The sequence below is a fragment of the Symphalangus syndactylus genome, chromosome 2 (genome assembly GCF_028878055.3).
Source record: "Symphalangus syndactylus isolate Jambi chromosome 2, NHGRI_mSymSyn1-v2.1_pri, whole genome shotgun sequence".
NCBI lineage: Eukaryota > Metazoa > Chordata > Mammalia > Primates > Hylobatidae > Symphalangus > Symphalangus syndactylus.
In genome coordinates this window covers 21,451,162-21,469,390 of record NC_072424.2, presented here as the reverse complement: position 1 = coordinate 21,469,390, position 18,229 = coordinate 21,451,162, and the positions used below count along the sequence as shown (strand labels likewise).

Here is an 18,229-nt window from a genome sequence, read left to right as displayed (position 1 = left end):
TTGTTCACCTTTTTAGTCAACTGTAGAGACAGAGAGAGAAGGGGAAAGAGGGAAGGAGAAGAGGAGATTCTGTGTTTCATCAAGATGATTCCCTGTGCTTCACATTGTCTTTATTGGGTCTTTGATTACTTTAGAAAATTGAGTTAAAGAGTTAAGGTTTTTCTACAACTACATGTCTTCCTATTTGCTTTTGAAGCCTTTATCACTCTGATTAAATATTATTTCACAATCAGAATGACTATTATTTCACAGTGACCTGTGATCCTATTTTGATTGTTTTGAATCTTTTTTACAAACTTCCCAAAATCAAATTGTAAATGACGTCTTTTTTACCTTAAACTAACTTTAGGATTTCCAGAGGGCTCCCTGGAAGTCTGAAAGTGACATATTAAACCCACTAGGTTTATTCTGCATGCTAAATTATACACGAAACATTGTCAAATAACATGTAATGCTAACCTTTGAGTTATTATTTGTATGAATGTTACTGACGTATTTCAAAAGTATGATATTCCCAGAAATCTAATATGTTACCTGTCATAATTCTGATTATGTTAAATTGTTGTATCTCACAAACAACCAAATTTCCTTGTCAACTGCATTATTATCATAATGAACTCCCATCAGATCTTTAACCATGGCCATTTGAAGTCTTGTTGTCCACATTTATTATAACTGCTTTATTCTGATGCTCTTTCTAAAAGCTTTTTGCAAGCAATTATAATCCTAAAGTATTGAGTCTTCAAGGAGGTATATGGGAAGAACAAAAAGAACTCTGACCTATACAGATCTCTGGTAACTTTAAGGAAATACCAGTGGACTAGGTATGAACTCCGGAACTCTAAAGGAGAAACTGAACTCCTAAAATTGCTAACATCGAGCAAAATTAAGAATTAATTACATGGGACTAAAATGATGAGGGACTGTGATTTTTATGACTTTTTTGTTAGAAACACTACTGATTCTTTCATTTTCCAGATTTAGGAAAACATTTTCTTCCTTTGGGATATCTATAGCTTAAGACAATTTGGTAAAGTATACTTTTGCAAACAGAATTGAAACATTTACTTTTCTTCCTTACCTGATCCCTCCAAAATTTGGAAACTATTCATGAGTATTCTTATTTTTAGGATAATATAGGCATTTGCATAAGTTCAGTAGGAATCTGTTCTTCTTTTAATAGGACACAATTGAAAACACTGGTTATATTGCCAAAGTTTGATGAGAATGTCATATTTTCTGATATGACCAGTTTTCGGGAACTGAGGTCCCCAGAGGAACCTCAGTTTAATGGGGCCAATAAAGGCACCTTGGAAATACTGGCCTCGTACCTTGAATACATGGTTCAAATGGTTGCCTTATAGGTGGGTAAAGAATGTCACCTTCCTGACAGGCCCAGGAACATCAGGAATCTAGGGAAGAGAGCTATCCATCCAAGACTACTATAGGCACAATCTGATGTTGAGTCCTAAACTTGGCTTCTTAGCCTAAGGAGGCATTTTTTTTAAGCCTAATCCGAGATTCTTTATGAAGAGTTCCAGCAAAGCAGATTTTAAAAGGGCTTACATAGTCAATCACTATTCTTGCTGCATTTATGTAAATAATTAGGCCAAGTATAATAGACAAAAACTTATTTTACAAATAAACTGGTCTTACTGATTCTCTTTGGTAGAAATTAGTGTAAGAGAGGAAAAATACTTCAGAAAAATAATAGTTTAGAAACTACAGTTCACCCATTACTAGATTCTAGCCCTGTTCATTGTTTTTGAGATTTTATTATTTACCTGCAATCTAGAATGGATCCTAAATTCTTTTAGTTTTTTCTGATACCTGGCTGTGCGTCTCCAAACTAACATATCCAATTTTTCTCCCACCCTTTGACCTGGAATCACTAAAATTAAAATTGGGCTTTCTCTGAAGCTATGCAAGCTAAAGCTGGACAACTTGATACAAACATCAGAGAAATCACCACAACAGCTTTTGTATAGACAACCTTTATGATATTTAAACTATAAACAAGGAAAATCTGTCAGATTGCAACTGCCTGCCCCACTCCAGCTGAAGACACTTTGAGCCTAAGATGTATAAATCCTCTCAACGAGCCTAAGATGTGTAAATCCTCTCAACTGGCTGCTCTCCAGACTCAGAAACTAATTTATAGACTGCTCTAAACATTAACCTTGCTTTTTCCTTTTTTTCCATAGAAATGTCTCTTATTAAGTATTTGTATGCTTACACCATATAAAAAGCTAACATTAAAGAGATCACCCATAACACCACCTCTTGAAATAAAACATGACTGTTTACCTAAACTAACCTAGTCTCAGGACTAAGAGACTGACTCAATAAGATATGAGACAATATACTTAAATCTGTTCTTTTCTGCTGGTTCCAATCTGGTTTTCTTCCCTTTTGCCAATCACTTATCTCACAACCATACCTCTCCAAAGCTACCAGCCTAGCACATAATATGTGAGACTTTCTGAAAGTAAAGTTTCAAAGAGGAGAACTGAAGGAAACCAGGCTATCTCCCCAAAATATGAAAGACCTTTGAGCTAAAGATAATTAGGATGCAGGAAACTATCTGCCTTCCCTCTGTCTGCCTAAAAGCAGGACACAGAATTACAAAGACAAGAGGTCTATCTTCTCCCCATTTCCCACCTAAAAACAAGATACTCATTCTCCTTTACAACCCATATCACCTCAGAGATGGTGGCAGAGAAATCTGCGAGTAGACTTTACCCCAGGAGTTTCCCCATAAACTCACCTTCCCACATTCTCCTGCCTTTGGAAGCCTGGAACTGCTTTCCTTTGTCCTAACACTTTTCTAAATGTATTGTTCTTTGTTGAAGACAGTATGTTGAGCCACTGCTTATTTTTCTCCCTTGCGATGTGCACTGCATGCATTAATAAACTTGCTTGTTCATATGTCTTTTGTTACAGGTATCGGTCCCAATTATGAACTTACAAGGTTTGAGGGACAAATTAATTTTTCTACCCTTCAATCCTTAAAGCTTCTCTTGACTATGACAGTTTCTCAGACTTTACTCATTTTTATGACCTTGACAGTTTGGAGAAGTGCTGATCAGGTATTTTGCAGAACGTCTCTCAATAGGGATTTGCTGATATTTTCCTCATGAGTCGACTGGCTTTATGGGTTTTTAGGGGAAGACCACAGAGGTAAAATGCCAATTCATCACATCACACTATCATGCTATCAACATGACTTATCATTGTTGATGGTGGCCTTGATCATCTAGCTGACATAGTGTTTTTCAGGTTTCTCCACTGTAAAGTTACTGGTTCCCGCTTTTGCATATTGTAGTCTTGGAAGGAATTCACTATGTGCTGCCCACACTTAAGAAACAGGGAGTTAGGGCCGGGCGCGGTGGCTCACACCTGTAATCCCAGCACTTTGGGAGGCTGAGGCGGGCGGATCACGAGGTCAGGAGACCAAAACCATCCTGGCTAACACGGTGAAACACTGTCTCTACTAAAAATACATAAAATTAGTCAGGCGTGGTGGTGGGCGCCTGTAGTCCCAGCTACTCAGGAGGCTGAGGCAGGAGAATGGCGTGAACCCAGGAGGCGGAGCTTGCAGTGAGCAGAGATCATGCCACTGCACTCCAGCCTGGGGGACAGAGCGAGACTCTGTCTCAAAAAAAAAAAAAAAAAAGAATCAGGGAGTTAAGATACACCACTTTGAGGGGGAACGTCTACATAAATTATTTGGAATTGCTCTGCATGGGAGATGTGTCTTTAATCATTTATTTATATCAGTATCAACTCATGAATATTACTTCATACTTTGAATTATAATCCAATATTCTGTTGTTCAGAGTTCCGTCTTTGGACATTGGAAGTTCTTTCTATTGGCTCTTGTGTCTCTGACAGACAGTAGTTTCCTCTTATCTACCGTTTCACTCTTCAGGGTTTCAGTTACCCATGGTCAACATGGTATGAAAATAGATGACTACAGTACCACAAGATATTCTGAGAGACAGAGAGAGAGACCACATTCACATAACTCTTATTATGGTATATTGTTATAATTGTTCTATTTTATTATGAGTTTTTATTGTTAATCTCTTATTGTGCCTAATTTATAAATTAAATTTTATCACAGGTATGTATGCACAGGAAAAAACTTTGTATATATAGGGTTTGTTATTATCCATGATTTCAGGCAGCTACTGCAGGTGTTGAAACATAGCTTCCTCCATGGATAAGCAGGGACTACAGTATCTCCATCAATGTCAGCTTATCAGTTGGTGCATTTCCTTAGTTTCCGCACTACAAGATGCTCTAGGCTCATCTTGTTTATTTCCTGCCCCTTTCCTAAAATTAGCCATTTCTCCTAGGAACCCTGTTCCTTTTATTCGAGAATGGCATTAGAAGCCAAGTTCTGGGCTCTAGATGTGTTCATTGATACTGGTGCATGTAGGCTCTCTCAGCTGACAAAGCAAGAAAATATATGTATATACTAACATATATATATATTTCTATGTGTAACCATCCATACCTGTATTAAGCTAAACATGAGTTCACACTCATGTATCCAACATGAATCCATTGCCAAAAGCATTTTCTTTTTAGAGAGATGGGGTCTCACTATGTTGCCCAGGCTGGTCTCAAACTCCTGGGCTCAAGGTATCCTCCTACCTCGGCCTCCCAAAGTGCTGGGATTATACGTGTGAGCCAACACAACCAGCCCAGAAGCATTATTTGTAATAGCAAAAACAAAGAAAGAAAGATAGAAATGTCCATCCAGAGGACACTAAATACATTGTGGTATGTCTGTACATTGGAACATTATTCAATCAATTTTTAATGATTTAACGCTACATGTACTAATACAAAAAATTACATATTACATGATAAATACATATGCACATACAAACACATAATTTCTGGAAGGAAAGAAAACAAAAGGTTAACAGCAGTTAACTTTGAGAAATGGGAATGGGGTCATAGCACGCATTGTCAATGTAGTGATTTCATCCTCAAGGAGACAAGAGAAAAAGATCTTGGATATTACAATGGCTTACGGCCCTTCAAAGAGTCACAGTGCATAAAATGCCTAAAAAGTTTCCTTAGGAGAGTGATAACGAAATAAAGATTGAGAAACAATGGGTCAGATAGAATAGGTAATTGTACTTTTCACTTTACACACTTGTTTTCTACGAGCATGTGTTTATTTTTGCATTTATTTTAAAAAAGGTTCACAGCTGGGCGCGGTGGCTCACTCCTGTAATCCCAGCACTTTGGGAGGCCGAGGCGGGTGGATCACGAGGTCAGGAGTTTGAGACCAGCCTGACCAACATAGTGAAACCCCGTCTCTACTAAAAATACAAAAATTAGCCAGGTGTGGTGGCACATGCCTGTAGTCCCAGCTACTCGGGAGGCTGACGTGGGAGAATTGCTTGAACCTGGGAGGCGGAGGTTGCAGTGAGCCGAGACCACGCCATTGCAATCCAGCATGGGTGACAGAGTGAGACTCTGTCTCAAATAAATAGATACATAATACATAAATAATATTAAGGAAATAGTGAAATTCTGACTAGAAGACATAGTTCCTTAGCCCATGCTGCATGTCCGTCTCATGGGGGGTTGCCAAACTGTTGTTCTTCAGCAACTGCTCCCTAACTTTCAGAGGAAAATGCATGTTGATAAGTACCTGGTGATTCAGATGTAGCTGGCCCTTGTACCACACTTTGAAAAATACTGATGTAAAACCAAGCTTGCACTTGAAAACAAGGCAATATTTAATTCCAAACAGTTTTCTACTGGCTGATCTCATATGCACCCAAGATTGTCAATGCTTCCGTCTTCCCAGACTGACATGGTCATTGTGGTAGGCAATAGTTCAGACTGTTTGTCAAAATAATGCTCCAGTTATTTCCTGGCCTAGAAGCCAAGGGAATACTGGATGCATCTTTTAATTACTAACTTGCTCTAAGAATAAGCTTGACTAGATTTCCATGTGAACTTAAGTATCATCTCAATAATCTTGGGGAAAACAATACTAACTCTAAAGGTGAAAAGAGGTTTCAAATTGCTTTAAAACCAATTACCTCACCATAGGAAATCCATTTTAAATACTGTTAGTCCAAGAATTGGGGTGGTGGTGGTTGTTTTCCTCTTATGTCCTTATTATTAAATAGCCATCTCTCTTCAAAATTTCATCAACTTGGAAATGACATGGCATTACTATACTGAACAGTTTAGCAGACATGTGTTGTCTGTGTCTGCCCGGTCAGCATCCTCATGGTAGTGCACCCCATTCTGTTTTGGACTACTCCTCCAATCTTTGCAGGGGCTGCCAATTAAAGTATCCTGCCCTCCCGTGGCCAAAGTATCTGAATACATGAGATTGGCCAAACTAAGCCAATCAGACACTCCTCCTGGAATTTACATGCCTAGCGCTATCTCTAGACCAAGAACTCCTCACCAGCAGGGGCAAGGTCTTATTCAGCTCTATCTCTCTGATGCCTAGCACAGTGCCTGGCTATGAATATTCAATGAATGTGGGCTGAATGAATTATACAGAAAATCATGCACCTTAAACAAATGCTGAACTAAGTCTATCATTTTCCCACTGAATTCCGGAGGGGGAGCAAATTGTATGATGTTTTGTAAGGGAAATATCCACTTTAGTAGCTAGGAAATATGCCTCGGAAATAGTATCCAAAGTTGCCATTTCTCCGTGCATTAAAGATGTCAATCAGTCCAATAAAATAAAGCCCCAAAAAAGACAAAAGGAGAATTACCTCATTACCTCAACATCTGCTTGAACATAAGCAATCACACACTGGCTAATTTTTTTTAAAGGGACATAATATAACTTTCTAGAAAGACATAATATAGCTAATTATACCATTCACTAGGAGGGAACATAAAATGTTTTGAAGTAATTCAGAAGTGGGTGTGATTTATAAGACATAGAGCTTAGGGAATGGTAAGTATAAATTAGAGATTGTTCATATTATGACAGACTCCGTCATTACATTTCACAACTTTTGTCAAAAGCAACCTTATTCACACCACTAAAGGCTTCACGTTAGGGAAGGCTGCTGTCAGCTTTGTGGTTTGGAGTAGACAGGAATCTCCTTTCTGAACTCTCTCCTGGGGAACTGGTTCAAATTTTAGACTTAAAACTTACTAAGGCAGGGCGAAATGAAGAGAGATTGTTTAATGGGTTCAAACATGGTTACATACAAGGAGTAAGTTTTAACATTTTGATAGCAAAGTAGGGTGACTACAGGTAACAACAATGTATTGCATATTTCAAAAGAGATAGAAGAGAGGACTTGAAATGTTCTCAACTCATTTGATAAATGATAAATACTGGAGGTAATGGATACCCCAAATACTCTGACTTGATCATTATGCATTCTAAGCATGTAACAAAATACCTCATGTCTTCTATAAATATGTGCAAGTCTCATGTATCAGTTTAAAAAAAACTCACTAACGAAAGACCCATATGATGAAACCTAAATGGCCAATGGCCACGTAAAAAGATTTCAAACATCACTAATAACCAGAGCAATGCAAATCTTAAAAGGTAACATTTTGCCCATTAGATTGGCAAAAATTCAAAAACTTGTTCAGGCCATCAAATGAATAAAGATTGCTATTAGCCAGAGTTGACAAATGTGTGGGGAAATGGGTACTGCTGAAGGATATTTGAACTGGTATAATCATTTTGGAAGGCACTTTTGCAATGTCTAGCAAAAGTATATGTCCATGCCCTCTAATCCAACAATTCCATTTCTTCTAAGAATCTATCCTAGAATAAAAAAGTAATTGTACATTTACTCATATGATAACTTGAATAGTAACTATCTTCTCTTCTAGACAATTAATTTGCTGACAAGCACTGTCTAGTTTACTATTTACACCCCTAGTGCCTAGCACATGGACCTCACATATGGTGGTACTTGATAAGTATTTGTTAAAGGAATGAATAAATATGTTTACCTCAGCATTATTAAGGGAAAATAACATATTTGATAAATAGTGGTTCTTCTTGCTCACATTAAATAGGGGTAGTGGAATTATCACTCAGAATATTAACATTGTGAGTAAAAAGGTAGTAACAGGTAGTCAAAATTACTATTTTCAAAAATTAACTATGTAACCATAAGCTTACAAAATTGATCATAGTATGTACTGTTAAATGCCCAAAGATCCAGTTACCTGTTCTTCCAAATCCCTAGCTTCCCAATTAGTTCTATAGGTCAAACAGTAACTGAACACTTTTGAAGTAAATTGTTTCCACAGTCTGTGATCCAATGACAAGCAAACTACCTGGTTTTGAAATGTATAAAAATCACACTGTGGGCTGAAAAAATCCCAACACCTTTGTAACTAGGCTCACTATCCCCAAAAGTGTACCTTTTAAGAAACACAACTTTGAATATCTAACTGTTCTATTACCTTTCATATGCACTTAATCAAGGAAATATATCCTCTAAAAATATCAATGCCAAGGATTTATTTTCCAATACGATGCAATAGGAGAAAGAGCCACAAATTTAGAAATCCTTTTTCTCAGGCCTCAAACCCAACACAGGAATGGAGAAATATGTTCCGAAATCAAATATAAACAATTTGCAGATTATCTACATTGTTAATCGACCCTTGATTATATAAGAAATGAAAGGGGAAATTTTTTATTTTTATCATTATTTGAAAACTGACCATCCATAAGAAGATCTTATACCCACTGACAGATATTACCTATAATGAAAGCTCCACAAATCTAGAATATGAATCAAGTTTTAATGTTTTGGGTTGAGGGAAGGTGTTATTAAACATAAAATACCAGTCAGTAGAATCCAGTCCCTCGTTAAAACACTTGAGAAACTTCAGATAAAGACATTCTGTCCACCCACTAAATTCACTAATGCTTGCGACTTTATGACCTCAGGCTAATCTAGGATGCCAGGCAAAGGTGCTGGGAAGGCCAAACAGACTAACATTTATCCAGCACTTTCTAGATGCTGGATATCACAGAGGAATGTGTTATGTCCATTTCAGAGGTTAAATAATTTCCCTAAGGTCACACAGTAAACAGTAATGTTGAAATTTGTTTGCCAGAGTGTGGCTTCAGAGGAATCCGGGTGCACTTCCCAACGGTGTCTGTGGTTTTACGGAACAACAGGTAAGAGTACTGGACAGGACCTCAGAAAGTCCTCCAGTTTTGCCCTCGCCTTTAGTCAGGTCGGCCTTGATTGACCAGAAGATCCACGGAAGGAAAGTGACTCCTCCAAGTTCACAGAGCTGGGGAGCTGGGCCAAGAGAAGTGAAAGAGCTGGAACTAAATACCAGGTTTTGCCACAGAGCAGGGATCCTTCCATTACATGGTCATGTCAGCAAGACATTCAGAAAAGTTCATGTTCCTACACATTTTTTCGTCCTTTAAATCTGCATGGTTCCTCCCTTTCTTTATTTCCTTATTATTATTATTATTATTTTTGGAGATGGAGTTTCATTCTTGTTGCCCAGGCTGGAGTGCAATGGCGCCATCTTGGCTCACCGCAACCTCCGCCTCCTGGCAATTCTCCTGCCTCAGCCTCCCGAGTAGCTGGGATTACAGGCATGCGCCACCACGCCCGGCTAATTTTGTATTTTTAGTAGAGATGGGGTTTCTCCATGTTGGTTAGGCTGGTCTCGAACTCCCGACCTTAGGTGATCCACCTGCCTCGGCCTCCCAAAGTGCTGAGATTACAGGCGTGAGCCACCTCACCCGGCTGGTTCCTCCCTTTCTTGACCTACATTCGCAGACCACCCTTTGGTCAGGGTAATAATGATAATTGTTTAAATGTGGCATGTTAGCATTTGGTTGTTGATCTGGTTTGGTTCAGAAGTGTGGTAAATGATGAAAAAAATGACTGACTGCAGCAGCTCTTTATGAAAGGATAACCCCCAATTACCAAGCAGTACAGAAATGTGTGTGCATGGCCTGGCTCTCCTGCGCCCAGCGCCAACCCTGTTAATTCTGGAAGCTCAACACTGGCAGGATGTTAACCTTGCTGACTAATAAACTGCTAAAATTGAGAAGTGATTAAAACAAAATTATGGCCTGAAAATCCCAGCTGTGCAAGGAAAGAGGAACTAGACCGAACCCAAACGAAAAGCTGGGAAAGGTGTGAAACAGCCCTACAGGCCACCCAGCGCCAACAAATGTGTAAGGGTGGGGCCAAGCTAGCTGAGCCGCCCAAAGCAGCCAAAATATCCTGCCCCACCCGCTTCTCCCGCAAGGAAGGTGGCACTGTGCAACCTCGTCGGCACTGAATCCTCGTCCCTTCCCCCAGCCCCCGTTCGCCAGCAAACGCAACCGGCGGGCAGCGGGTCTCAAGCTGCGGGGCCTGACTCGCCCCGACACTCCGCTTTATTCTCGGTCCAGAGCTTTCCCAGGCGCGCCGGCCACGGAGGACGCTTCTCTGCGGGTGACGGAGCTACCGCGGTGACCACGGCGGCCGCCACGTCTCCCGCCCGGCTTCCACCTGCCCTGGCCCCAGCGCCCTGGGGCCGTCCCCGCCCACGGGCCGCGGCTGCCCACACCTGGCGCCCGCGTGCTGCCTACCTTGCTCCTTCAGACTGGTGATGAGCTGCAGCTGCTTCTCTTCGTCCGAGCTGTTCATTTTGGCGGGTGGGGCCGGGAATAAAAGGGAAAGAGGGAGCGGCGCGGGGCACACAAGAGGAGGGGGAAGAAAAAGCAAGATGCCGGTGGCTTGCGGCTCCACTACCCGGAAGTTGGATCCGCTCCCGCTCCTCCTCCTCCTGGCGCGGAGCGCGCGAGTGAGATCATCCCCACGCACCTACTCGGCGGCTGCAGCCGCTTCACCTGCAGGCGGGGCGGGGCGGGCCCAGCAGTCCCGGGCAGGGGGTGGAGGGATGAGGGCGGGGCGGCAGCCGCGATGCCAGCCTGTGGCGGCCGGAGCGGCAGGACGCGCTGGTGGGAGGGCGGCGGCCCTGTGTGGGGTCGCTCCGCACCCTTTTCTCCGCCTCCACCCCCCGGACTCAAGGACGCGGGTTCAGAGAAAACCGGCCGTGGGTTCGCAGCGTGTGGGAACTCCACTTGGGACGCTTCCCGAGGGTCGCCCCCCACGAACCACAGAGGTAGAGCGGGACGCAATGAGCCATGAACGCCTGGGCTTCTTCCCTAGTTTTCCCGCAGTGGACTCTGGGGGCGCGGTTGCGAAACCTAGCTGCCCACAGGGGCGGGCCTAGGGTCGTACATTTTGCACCTTGAAGAGCAGACAAGGATCGAATCAGGCCACTCAGCTACTTAAATGACCATGCCGTGAGTGAAGGAGGGCCCTGGCTAGGTTTCCCCCGTCGCACCAGGTTTGCCAGGTGGTCAGAATGTGGACCCTGCTGCACGTGGATGGTGGCGCCTGGAGGGCCCTTGCAGATCATCTGGTTGGTGGCGGGATGACCTTCCCTTTAGAGAGGCTGCCACTGCAGTCCGAATGCCGAAGGTCACGCAGCCCCCGGGCAGCAGAGGCTGGCAGTTAAGCCAAGCGTTTGTCCCACTTCACTGCCCTCTGAACTATTTGAACTCATGTCTGGGTTAGACCATGCCCAGGAGAGAAGTGGCAGGCCTGCATTGTTTCAAAGGTGCTTCTCCCCAACTTCTAGTTGCGAGCTAACCTTTGGTCAAGTCTCCTGCATCTTTGAACTTCATGTGAAGAATAGGAAGAATAGTGATACCTACTCTCCAGGAAGAGTTGTAAGGATTTAATAGAGGAAGATTAACAAAACACCAAGTCCAGAATTTATAATACAGTTTTTTGTTGTTTTTGTTTTAATAAAGATTATAGGTCTGTGGCCAGGCACGGTGGCTCACGCCTGTAATCCCAGCACTTTGGGAGGCCGAGGCGGGCAGATCACGAGGTCAGGAGATCGAGACCATCCTGGCTAACATGGTGAAACCCCGTCTCTACTAAAAATAGAAAAAAATAGCCGGGCGTGGTGGCAGGCGCCTGTAGTCCCACCTACTCGGGAAGCTGAGGCAGGAGAATGGCGTGAACCCGGGAGGCCGAGCTTGCAGTGAGCCGAGATCGCGCCACTGCACTCCAGCCTGGGTGACAGAGTGAGACTCCGTCTCAAAAAAAAAAAAAAAAAATTACGGGTCTGTGAGAAAGGGGTTGTGGTTGCTGACTATAAGCTGAAGGTTGCAGTTCTTTTACACTGATCATTAAGCATGGGAGATAAGTCCAAACTGAATTAGACTTACTGCACAGCTTGGTTTTTCTCACTACCTCTAAGCTCTTAGTTTGGGTACAGCAACAGCACAGTGCTGCTCATTCCTCAATTGCTGTTTTATGGAAGTGCCCAGCTCCATTTCTTGTGTTCACTTCTCCATGATAGTTGTAGAGTGAGGTTGAGATATGGGTAAATCCTGTAACTAGTATCTTTCTGATACTCACTACATGCTAACTAAAATTTTGAAAAATATGGTAGCACTGTTTTCTCTTTCTCTAAAATGGCAATATAGTACTTTAGCATGAGTGATTTAGGGGTAGAATGATCTAAAAGGGCAGCATAGTATTTTTTAATACAGTGTATTAAAATGTTTAAAGTTTAAAAATAATTTTGATATGGGATTGTATTATTCAGCCCTTTCCCTAGGTTTGCATAAGATAATTCAAGATAGTTGCAGATAGCTGCCATGAAGATCCCCAGGAGATAATAATAAAAAAAAAAAATCCGGGAGATTTGAATGAAAAATAATGGACATTTAGCTTTTGTCCAGCAGTCGGGAAACCTGTTAAACCTGATGAGTCATCCTGACTCATTCTCTCACACTCTACGAAATATAAGCAGAGTGCCCATTAAATATTTGGCTTAGTTCACAAAGTTCCATTTTTTTAAATGGCTGATTTGTCTACTCCAATTATACAGTAGTTAGATAGTATTTCTGGAGTTTAAGAATGAGTTAATTATCAAATCTATAATCAAACTTTTGGTTCCATACTAAATCTGCAGCCTCTTGCAATTAATCCCATTTATCGTCCTTAAAATTAGAAAAGGCTCCTGAGCTGGGATTCTGCCACTGCACTGCAGCCTGGGCGTCAGAGCGAGACTCCATCTCAAAAAAAAAATCCCGAAATACAATATGGCATTCACTTGAGGACAATGGTATGAATTATTAGGAGGGCTATTGGAGTCCTTATTGGGATTCAGGTCTCCCATTACACTATGGTTTATTTATATGATATGAATATTGATGGAAAGGATAGAAGTGATAAATTAGTTTTCGTTCCATTTAATAATATACATAGTGATGGCTATGGGAGGCCGAGGCGGGCAGATCACGAGGTCAGGAGATTGAGACCATCCTGGCTAACACGGTGAAACCCTGTCTCTACTAAAAATAAAAAAAGCCGGGTGTGGTGGCGGGCACCTGTAGTCCCAGCTACTCCGGAGGCTGAGGCAGGAGAATCACTTGAACCCGAGAGGCAGAGGTTGCAGTGAGCCGAGATCATGCCACTGCACTCCAGCCTGGGTGACAGAGTGAGACTCCGTCTCAATAATAATAATATACATAGTGATTTATATTGCAGGCATCACGTTGGAGTTATTATTGACCTCCAAATAACATGTCATTTAAAACCCTTAAAAATGTGTGTGTTTACATATACATACAAATATATACATAGAGATAAAGGAGAGACTTTTAAAAAATGAATTAGAAGAATATGTACCAAACTCAGGATAATGGCTGCCTCTAGGGATAGAAAGTAGGGGAACAGGACCAAGGTGTGGGGGTTGGAGTGTGAAAGTACAGTGGTCAAGAAGGAGTTTCTCTTTAATCTTTGCTTAATTTTTCAGGTAATTAAAGTAAAATCACATATGTCATCTTTTGAGGTATACAGATAAATAAGATTGAAATACAATGAGGAGAAGAAGGTTTACTCTCTTTGATCCACTAATTCTGTATCAGGGAATCTATCCTAAAAGGCTTATGTGCAGAGCTATTTAATGTAATGTTAATTATCATATGAAAATGGCAATATTGGAATATTATTTGGTAATAAAAATAAAGTACTGATATATGGTACAACACAGATGAAATTTGAAAACATTATACTCAGTGAAAAGTTGATCAGAAAAGACCAGATATTGTATGATTGCACTTGTATAAAATGATCACAACAGGCAAATCCATAGAGGGAGAAAGTTGATTGGTGAGTATCTACTGAGGTGGGGTGAAAGTAGGGGAGGTCTGGGAGAAAATAGGGAATGGCTGCTGATAGGTGGGTGGTTAATTGTTGGGGTAATACAAATTTTCTAAAATTAATTGTGGTAATGGTTGTACAATTCTCTGAATATACTCAAAACTATAGAATTAGCCGGGCGCTGTGGCTCACGCCTGTAATCCCAGCGTGAGCCACAGCTGGGAGGCTGGGGTGGGTGGATCACCTGAGGTCAGGAGTTTGAGACCAGCCTGACCAATATGAAGAAGCCGATGTCTATTAAAAATATAAAAAATTAGCTGGGTGTGGTGGCACAAGCCTGTAATCCCAGCTACTCAGGAGGCTGAGGCAGGAGAATCGCTTGAACCCAGGAGGAGGAGGTTGCAATGAGCCGAGATTTTGCTATTGCACTCCAGCCTGGACAACAAGAGCAAAATGCTGTCTCAAAAAAAAAAAAAGAAAAAGAAAAGAAAATATCAACCAAATATGCACAAAAGGAAAGGAGAAGGAAGTCAAAATGCTTGCCAAAAACGTACACATTTTTTTAAAAACTAAGTGTAAAGGCAATAATGAAGCAAATGAAGAGCAAAAGAGCTATAAGACATATAGATAATACATAGCAAAATGGCATAAATAAGTCATTTCTTGTTATCTATAACTTTAAATGAAGATGGCTTAAACTCTCCGAAAGGCAAAGACTGGCAGGATGCAAAAAAAATATGATCTAACTATGATGTCTACAAAATATTTATTTTAGATCCAAAGACAACAATAGATTTAAAGCAAAATGGTGGGAAAAAATTTAATTAGTAACCAAAAGAGAGTTGGAGTGGTTATATTAATATCAGACAAAACAGACTTTAAGTCAAAAACTGTTACAATAAACAAAAGTCACTATATATTCACAAAAGGGTTGATTCGGTAACTATATAATTATTATAAACATATATACAGGCCGGGCGCGGTGGCTCACGCCTTGTAATCCCAGCACTTTGGGAGGCCGAGACGGGTGGATCACGAGGTCAGGAGACTGAGACCAGCCTGGCTAACACTGTGAAACCCCGTCTCTACTAAAAATACAAAAAATTAGCCGGGCGTGGTGGCGGGCGCCTATAGTCCCAGCTACTGGGAGTCTGAGGCAGGAGAATGGCATGAACCCGGGAGGCGGAGCTTGCAGTGAGCGGAGATCGCGCCACTGCACTCCAGCCTGGGCGACAGAGCGAGACTCTGTCTCTAAAAAAAGAAAAAGAAAAAAAAAAAACTTATGGAATACCGTGAAGACAGTGCTCAGAAATTTATAGTTCTGATTACTACTATAAAAGAAAGATACAAAATCAATAAGGTAACTGTACACCTTGAGAAAAAAGCAAAATAAACCTAAAGTTAGCAGAAGGAATAAAATAATGAAGATTAGAGTGGAGATAAATAAAAGGCAAGAGAAAAATAATAGAATTAATAAAAAGTTATTTCTTCTTTGAAAATATCAAAATTGACAACCCTTTCCCTAAATTAACAAAGAAAAAAAAGAAATATGAAAATCAGATATTAAAATGGGGACAGTAATACCAATGATTCAGAAATAAAAAGGATTCCAAGAGAATAATAAGAATTATACGTCAACAAATTAAATAACCTAGAAGAAATGGACAAATTCCCAGAAACACACAAGTCACCTAAACTAACTGAAAAAGAAAATTTCAGCAGAACTATTATAAGTGGAGTAATTCAGAAAGTATTAAAAAAAAAGAAAAGAAAAGAAAGACACCCTTCAATGAAAATTAAGTTCAGGACCAGATGTCTTCCTTGGTGAATTCTATAAAACATTTAAAGAATTAACACCAGTCTTTCTCAAACTTTTCTAAAACATAAAAAAGGAGAGAACACTTCCTAACTCATTCTATGAGGCCAGCATTTCTGGGATACCAAAGCCAGATAAGGATATCACAAGAAAAGAAATGTACACACCAATTTCTCTTATGAATATGGTTGCAAAAATCCTCAACAAAATACTAACAAACCAAATCCAACAACATATTAAAAGGATTATACACCACGGCCAGGTAGTACTTATTCCAGGAATGCAAAAGTGGTTCAACATAAGAAAATCAATCAATGTAATATGTCACATTAATAGGAAAAAACCACGTGTTCATCTCAATTGACACAGAAAAGGCATTTGACAAAAGTCAGCATCGTTTCACCATAAAAACTCTTAGCAAACCAGGAATAAATGGAACATCCTCACCATGATAAAGGGCATTTGTAAAGAAGCCACAGCTATAATCATGGCCAATGGTGAAAGACTGAAAGCTTTCCCCCTGAAATTAGGAAGGAGACGAGAATACGTGCTTTCATCACTGCTATTCAACAGTGTGCTGCAAGTTCAGTTAGACAAGAAAAAGAAAGAAAAGGCAACCAAGTTGGAAAGGAGGAGTTAAAGCTATCTCTATTCACATATGACATATAGCTATATAGAGAAAATCCCAAATAATCTACGAAAAAGCTACTAGAGCTAATAGATGAATTCAGTAGTTTTAGCTGAATTTAGCTCTTAAGTTGAGGTCTTTGGTCCATTTTTAGTTAATTTTTGTTAGGCCTTTTCTACCTTTTCTACTTTCATACCAACTTCATTCTTTTGCATATGGATATCTACTTTTCCCAACACCACTTGTTAAATGGCTTGTCCTTTCCCCATTGAATGGTCTTGGCACCCTTGTTGAAAATCAACTGGTGATATATGTGAGGATTTATTTTGGGGCTCTCTGTTTTATTCTATTAGTCAATATGTCTGTCCTTATGACAGTACCATCTCTATTCATAGATGGCAAAATTTCCTAAGTGGAAAATACCAAAGAATTTCTTTAAATGCTTCTAGAACTGATACTTGAGTTTAGTGAGGTTACAGGATACAAGGTCAATAAGCCCTTGAAAAGATGCTCAACATCATTGGTCATTAGACAAATGCAAAAGTCAACTGTATTCTATACACCAGCAATGAACAATTAGAATTTGACATTAAAAATTAATACCATTTACAATAGCACTAAAAATACTGAAGCACTTAGGTATAAATCTAGCAAAATATGTGAAAGATCTAGATGCCAAAAAGTATAAAATTCTGATGAAAAAAATCAAAGAGTAAATAAATGGAGAGATATATTATGTTCATGAATTAGAAAACAGGCGGGGCGCAGTGGCTCTCACCTGTAATCCCAGCACTTTGGGAGGCCGAGGTGGGCGGATCACAAAGTCAGGAGATGGAAACCATCCTGGCTAACACGGTGAAAGGCCATTTCTACTAAAAATACAAAAAATTAGCCGGGCGTGGTGGCGGGTGCCTGTAGTCCCAGCTACTTGGGAGGCTGAGGCAGGAGAATGGTGTGAACCCGGGAGGTGGAGCTTGCAGTGAGCCAAGATTGCACCACTGCATTCCAGCCTGGGTGACAGAGCAAGACTCCATCTCAAAAAAAAAAAAGAAAAGAAAAGAAAAAACCTCAATATTGCTAAAATGTCAGTTCTCCCAAATTTAACCTGTAGATCCAATGTAATCCCAATCCAAATCCAAGCTGATCCTAAAATGTATTATGGAAAGGCAAAAAACAAAACAAAACAAAAAAACTAGAATAGCCAAAACAATTCTGAATAAGAACAAAGTTGGAGGACTCACGCTACCTGATTTCCAAGAGTAACTATAAAGCTACAATAATTAAGACAATGTAGTATTGGCAAAAGGAAGATGCATTAACCATCCCAAACATTGATCCACACAAATATAGTCAATCTTTTTTTTCTGCAAAGTAACAAAAGCAATTCAATGGGGAAAAAAATCTTTTCAAAACTTGGTGCTAGATCAACTGAACATCCTTTTTTTTAAAAAAAAAAAAAGGAGCCGCAACACATGCCTCATAGAAAAATTAACTCAAAATGGATAATAGACCAAAATGTAAAACCTGAAACAGTAAAACTTTTAAAAATGAGACACAAGAGAAAAAACCGTGTAACCTAAAGTCTGGCAA

General features: G+C 40.3%; 1 protein-coding gene across 4 annotated transcripts in view; it reads right to left on the bottom strand.

Moving 5' to 3' along the window:
* Nucleotides 1-11,189, bottom strand: part of SHTN1 (shootin 1) — a 121,657-nt gene extending 110,468 nt beyond the window's left edge. The window contains exon 1 of one of the 4 annotated variants that reach the window (XR_010115553.1): nt 10,595-11,167. Coding sequence is in view for 3 of the 4 variants with exons in the window: in XM_055247949.2 (XP_055103924.1) it covers nt 10,595-10,652 (58 nt within the window). In the remaining variant the exon portion in view is untranslated. Of the gene's footprint in view, nt 1-10,594 lie in introns of all 4 variants that reach the window. The other 3 variants (XM_055247949.2, XM_063617355.1, XM_055248000.2) reach the window with 3 other exon arrangements.
* Nucleotides 11,190-18,229: the final 7,040 nt, after the last annotated feature.